This window comes from Apis dorsata, unplaced genomic scaffold (genome assembly GCF_000469605.1).
Source record: "Apis dorsata unplaced genomic scaffold, Apis dorsata 1.3 scaffold_194, whole genome shotgun sequence".
Classification (NCBI taxonomy): Eukaryota; Metazoa; Arthropoda; class Insecta; order Hymenoptera; family Apidae; genus Apis; species Apis dorsata.
In genome coordinates this window covers 439,906-447,138 of record NW_006263478.1, presented here as the reverse complement: position 1 = coordinate 447,138, position 7,233 = coordinate 439,906, and the positions used below count along the sequence as shown (strand labels likewise).

Below are 7,233 nucleotides of genomic sequence, written 5' to 3'. Positions count from 1 at the left end.
AAAAAAAAAAAAAAAAAAAGAAAAATATATTAATAAAACGCGAATATGTCGAAGACGCATCAGGTTTCAATCCCAATGCGTACGACAATGCGGAAGGGGGTTGGAATTTCACGCAATTTTCATGCAATTTATTCGCGCAATTAACGAGTCGATCGTTAAATCCTTTTTCTTTCGTTGCCTAACGAAATACTGGTCTCTCCACGCCTTTGTATCTCTTTCGATTCGTCCCTTGCACCGCCACCACCACCCTCTACACCCACCGGTTCCGGTACCTCTTCTCCCTTCCTGTCTGCCAGCGGACAGAGGTCCGTTGTTTCAGCTAGCCGGTATTTATCTCGGTGCAGATTAAAGGCGGAATAAACGGGGCGCGCAATAAATAAACTTCGAACTTCGTTTCCACGTCTCCCATCTATACAGGGTGTCTCAGGCTGGTGGTGACAGGAGAGGGATGTTTCTACGCGCAAAACACGTATCGGAAACGTGTATAAAATTGTTTTGTTGGCCGTGGAAACAACGTTTTCCTGTGTTTTTCATATGGAGGCGACCGTATCATCTCTTACAATAGTCGAGTAACACGGCGATTTCTCTTGCATTACTATCCATGTTTGCAAGGTATAGAGAGAGGTTTTTTTTTAATAGGGGGAGAATAAATAATATTATTTTACTTTTGGAATTGAAGAAAAAATCTTGACAATTGAGTTTGTGCATGATTAAATATTTATGGTTGCGCGAAGAAATATTTTTAATGAGATAAAAAATATATTGTTTTATTTTTAGAAAATAAAAGTAGGAGATTTGAAGATATATTAGAGATACTTCGTTCACGGTGGATGATTAAATTGTTATTCTTTCACTTTTTTTCGTGTTCATTATATTTGTATAAAAAGGAATTTATGAGTGAAATAAAGGAAATATTATTTTATTCTTATAGTATAAATTAAGCTTCTGTTTGATGGAAAAAGAATAGAAAGAAAATATAAAATAGCTCTTTAATATTTTTTAAATTAAGAATTGAGAAAATTTCGAAATTTACTTGCATATTAAAAATTATGAATTTAACAATTATTTATTGAGAATTTTTAATAATAAATAGAAATATATTTCTGTTTTAAATTAAATTTTAATTATTTCAAACGTAGCAATAAATATACATTTCCATCATTCTATATATTACAAAATTGAATTTTATGAAATTTAAATTTACAAAATATTAAATTTTGCTTGATTATAATTAATTAAAAAATTTTAATTAAGAAAATATTAACAAGAAAGCAATCAATGAAAATAAACTAACAAATATCCTATTTAATGCTCATCAAAGTTTCCATGTTTTTCCAACGCGTAATCTTTCAACGGAACTTTAATTCCAATTTCATTTTGTTTTTCATACAGTTTTGTTTTTTCACCAATTTACATCATAAATCCATGATCCAATGATTTAAGGATAAACGAAATATTTCCAATAAAACAAAAATTGATAATTACTTTACGAACGAGAAAAAAAAATTATACACCGTATGTGATAGTTATATATTTAATTTTGCAATTCATCAATAAACTAAAACTTTATTCGAGAAATTTGGACAAAGGAATTTCGATTAACTTTCAGATTAATTAAATTCCGATCAAAAATATCGAAACTCGAGTCTGATGCAAATTGTATAATTTTTATTATTCGAGATATTTTTTTATAAAATAACACATCGATTCAAAAAAATTTTATTTATTACTTTTTACTTTTTTTTATTTATTAATTTTATTACTTATCATTTCAAGTATCATTTTGTCCATAGCACGAAATACGTTCGTACATGGAAACAATTAAATTCTCCAGTTACCAAGTTGCAATTCGATCAATCTCGACTACATTTCTCGTTAACATCAAACTATTTCACGCGTTCACGCGTACAGATCACAGCATGTGGGTAGAAAAAAAAAAAAGAAGGCATCCCTAATTTCCCTGTAAACAATTTGTTCAAACAATCGTATCGAATTTCGACTATTTACATTCATTCGTTTTACAGCGAGAGATCGTATTGTATAATTGTAAAATTTTATTATTAGATTAAAATTTTTATACAATTAAAACAAGTTCTGAATAATATCAATTAATATTCCATCAAAAAATTATGCCATTATTTGTATCGATAATTTTATTATCTAGATTTATAATAATATCATATAAAAGTCTTTTTATATTTATTAGTAAATTATTATTGTTTATTTGAAAATATTGAGTCGAAAAAGAAATGGTTCTATAAGATATAATATAATACATATATTGTTTTAATATTATATTACACATCTTGGATGATAATTTATTCAGAATGTTTCCAAATATAGTTAATTTCGTATAATATTCAATTATGATAAAAATAAAATATAAAAAATATATATTCGCATAAAAATCCAGAATCTAATTGTTAGATTGCAAATATTTATTACAAATTTTCATAATTGTAAAAAATGAAATGGAAATATAAATCTTTCATCTTTTAATATAAACATTTCGTCTTAAATATTTAATCACGTATATTCAATCGAGATTTTCATACGTTTAAATTTTTTCACGAATGCATAAAGTTTAATCATTCAACACTTCGATCGCGATTAATTATCGGATCGTGAGAATTATAACAAAGGAGTTGTTTTCAATTTCGATTTGTTCGAAACTCGACTTGTTCGGGAAAAATGACCGCAAAATGGCGGGCTGAAAGAAATTGAACGCGCGATTTAACACAAGCAAGAAACCCTGGACCTGTTCCCGCGTGAATGGAGCTTAATTACGAAATTTCAAGAACCTTGTTCGACGTGTATTCCGTTGAAAGGCATTACGGTTAATTGGTTAACTAATTTCGTTAATTACCCATCCATTTGACCGCATTTATACTTAATTTTAATCTCATTGCATGCACATTCATCATAATTTAATAATTAAATCGATCTTTATTATTATAGATACACATATATAGGAATGCAACAATCTTTTTTTCGTAAAAAATTTACTCGATGAAAGATTTTGACTAATACCTATACCCTTTGCAATTTTAATATCTGATAAAAAAAATAAAAATTGTATCCTTTCGTTGTTAATTTGCAATCTTCCCTCTGAGATTAAACGCGATAATAGATTTCACTGTATCTTCAGAAAAATCACTCTCGATTGCTCAGTTAATCAACATTTGATGGGATTAAAGTAGAGTCTGATTAGTGGCTCGTACCTTTTCCGAGTCGGTGTCCGAGTATACACGACCAGGTCGATATTCCGGGGGCAGATATGCCCGTGCACTTTCGGGTGGCGCAAGTTGCAGCAAAACTCTACCACGTGGTGTCAATTCCAATGTATGAGGAGTGACCACCGGCCCGGCTCTTGAACCACCCACTACACCACCGTCTGTAACGAATTATCATGGAAATTATAATATTATGCCTATTGTAAAATAATTGGGTGAAATTTGAAAATATTCCAATATTGAAAAAGATATTTGATAACACGTTTCAACCAATTTATTTAATTTATAAACTTTGAAAATTTTTTTTGTGAAAAATTATTCTTGTTGAAGAAGAGACAGAATGAATGCAGTATTAATTAAATAATTTTAATCGTTCTTGAAATAAATAAATATTCGATATATGCGAGTACGATTATGAAATATGATTTATCGACGAATCAATTTTTGTCGAAAGAATTTAAATCGTGAAAGTGGTAGGGCGGCGTAGGAGGAGGGAGAAGTAAATGTGATTTTAAAAAAGAACTCTTCCACAGTTCGGTAGAATTCCAGCAATTTTATCCTTCATCGCCGTTAGCATAATCCTGTTCCTTTGATTTGCTGCCTCTATTTCCGTCATCTCGGATCCAATCTAACTCCGGCACCTCTAATTTCTGCCCGATTCAACCCCTTAGATTGCCAAGTTTCATTTACCATCAAGTTGGATACTATCTGATCTGTTGCATGGGACGAATATTCATATGCAAACTTATATTCTTAATAATGAAACGAAAGATGATTCAAGTTTCAACTGTGTGAAATATATAATATTTTTTAAATTAAATTCAAGTGATATATTTAAAGATATATTTAAAGATTTGTGACTAAGATGATAACTTTTGATGGTAAATAATAATTTATATTCTCGATAATAATTTTCACACAATTCTCAGACCGACACGTTAAATTTAAAATCGTCTTTTCACGAATCGAGATATATTAAACCCGCCTAAAGTTTCCCTCTCGACGAGCCATTAAATCTTAATGAACTTAATCATTCTTTAACGCGTTCTTTATTGCGTCGAGTGTCGATAATCGTAAAATTTATTATATCACGTTTCCATTTAACGGAATATATATATATATATATATCTTTATAAAATACGTTCCCCGACTTGATATTAGAGCGGAGAAGGAAGGAAAGGAGAAAATAATTTTATAAAATTCAGAGGTAAATAAAATTCTGGTTAAATATCTTATATTTATAGCGTTTTATTATTATGGATTAAATTATTTCCAGTAAACGTGCGACATTTTGAAGGAATTAACCGTGCTCAAAAAACTCTCATTTGAGAAAATAAAATTTCATAATATACCAAGTATAGGGACCGTTATGGAAAGGTTAAAAAGTCGGCACACCCTCCAAGATCTACTTTCGTTAATTACACGAGTCGAGCGTCCAATATACACCGATGTAATATACCGACCATAATAAACCGTCATTCGAGACATGGAAAAAGAAAAAAAGAAAACTCAACGTTATGATTTAGCCTCGTTATTTATACTAGTTAAACATTCATCTCGAAAATTGCGCATTTGTTGAATAACAACGATAATACTCAAAAAATTACGATTTAAAGAAAACGATTTTGAATCCAAATTTGGAAAGCTCATTTCTTATAAAAAGACACGATATATTTTTTTCTCTACTAATAATAAATTTTGAGTAAAATTTTAGATGATGCATTAAAATTTCTAAATAATTTCTTGCCTATCCTATTATTTATCTTTTCGAATTGGATAAAAATTCTTTTTGGCATTTTTTTTTTCTATCATAAAAAATTACCAAATTATGAAATATAAAATAATATAAAATAATAAAATGTATAAAAATAAGCGAGTTAAGTGAAACATCCTTTATACGAAAGATGGTAGCCTGTTTGGCAATGGAACAAAGTGGAGGCTTGGCCAGAGAAGTGTCATCTGTCCTTTACTATTGCTGTAAATTCACGATAATTCGCCATTCAGCCATTAATTTCGCGCGTGTCACAGGCATCAACAGACTAACCATCGTTTGAATCGTCTTGACACGATCCAACCTTCCTCTCCCTCCTGACCTACTAATTTAACCATTCGTTCCTCCAGCCTAGCCGGAAAATATACTTTCCGCCTCGGAGAAATTCCGAGGAAATTGAAGCAAGGCCCGAGAATAACGACTTTCCGCCTTTCTGTTCGCAACTTAAAAAACTTAAACTTCATCGAACGATCAATAATGGTTCTCTAATGGTGAAGTTTCGATCAGAGCTAATGACGTTTTGATCATTTTAAATGATTCAAACGAGTTTGAATAATTGCATCTGATAAATTAGATTATTATTAATATGAGTATTTTCTGATAGTCGAATGAAATGTAAAAAATAATTTACTCGAATTTTATTCAAATTCTGAGCACTTTGCCATTTTGTGAAATTTTTTCTCAATTTTATGAATAACAATATTTTTTGATAACGGTAAAAATAATTTTATTTGAATTCTGGATGTGTTTCACATCATGTCATTAGATTAAGTATACCATCTTTGAAACACTTTTTAATTCACTATAATTCCACTCTCCATTACCAAGATATGCTGTAAAGGGAACGGTAATTTTTAATTCTTTACTCTAGTATCTAGTATCTCACCTCTCACTTGTACGCCTTCACTGACCTATCCCAAACTAGTGTGGTGATCACTGACAGACGTTGACCTAGTGTTTTTTTTTTTTTATTATTACTAGTCGAAACGTACGTGTTTCCAGGAGGAAAAAATGGGTCACGGTGTTTCCTGGAATTTCGACCGCCATTCAACTCGCTCGAAATATTAAATGTTACGGTTTCGAGTCTAATATCTTTGGAACTGTTCGAGATCAAACAACATCCATATTTAATAACTTGTTACTCTAATATCTGGACGGATTTTCTTTCGAAAATAGTGAATCCTTTGATATGGCTCATTTTTTGAACTGAGTTTGCTAAGTAATTTTTGTTTTGTTTATCAAAGAATCTGTATTAAGAAGATTTTTTTATTTTCTTTACTATTTTCAAGTTTTGATGTTTAAAATTTTATTATCAGATTTATCAGACTATTGAATTTAGCTAATCTAATTTTAATTAATGAAAAAGATACTTACATCGTAAATATGTGTATATGTATATTGGATCTTCCGGATTATGTAAATTGAAACTAATTGCATTACAATGTGACGCAAGTGATATGTCAGAATGCATCGTTGCACCAGATGTTGGAACGTTTCAATTTGTAAATCCTAGATACGTTCTTGGTTGGAAAATAATAGTTGTAAATGTTTTTAACAATCATTATTTATCATCAATGTTATCAATACGAATCAATATTATTATTTTTATTAATTTACAAGACAAATTAATCATTAAAATTTAAATAAATCTATAAGAATAATTTTTACGAAACGATTGCAAGCACGAAACACTTTATGACACATTTACATGAAAAAATTTTGGTAAATATAATTTCACCAAATAAATTACGCGAATTTTGACGATCGATAAACCGCATTCTCGTTTAAAATTCAATCGTCTGAAATGAAAAAAAATAAAGGAATCTGATTTATAGATTTTTCATCGCACGAATAATCATTTTTATTTTTCACTCGTAAAATATTCCATTTGACGAACAACTATCAAATATTATTTAAAGCGTAAAAACATCAGTAGGTGTATCCGTGCGCGTTTACTTCCTATAAAAATATTTACTCATTATAAAAATATTTTTCCATCAAGATGTCGCCAACAACCATTTCTGTTTCACGAAAACACGAACACGAAACGTTTTTTCCATTCGAGTAAAAATATAATTTATCATATCGTGGTGTAAATCACCAATATACCCATCTACCTACACCGAACACCAATCCGTGCAGATCAATTTCTGAAGTGGCGCAAATACGAAATTTCCGATGTGCGACGTGCATAATTATTTCGCGTCTCGTTCTCGCGAATTCACGCCT

The 7,233-nt window shown here is 30.1% G+C and overlaps 1 protein-coding gene across 2 annotated transcripts in view; it reads right to left on the bottom strand.

Moving 5' to 3' along the window:
• LOC102677154 overlaps positions 1-7,233 on the bottom strand; it is a 99,335-nt gene that overhangs the window by 25,228 nt on the left and 66,874 nt on the right. For both annotated transcript variants that reach the window (XM_006614599.2, XM_031509961.1), the window contains exon 3: positions 3,222-3,394. In XM_006614599.2, coding sequence (XP_006614662.1) covers positions 3,222-3,394 — 173 coding nt within the window. The remainder of the gene's footprint in view (positions 1-3,221; positions 3,395-7,233) is intronic.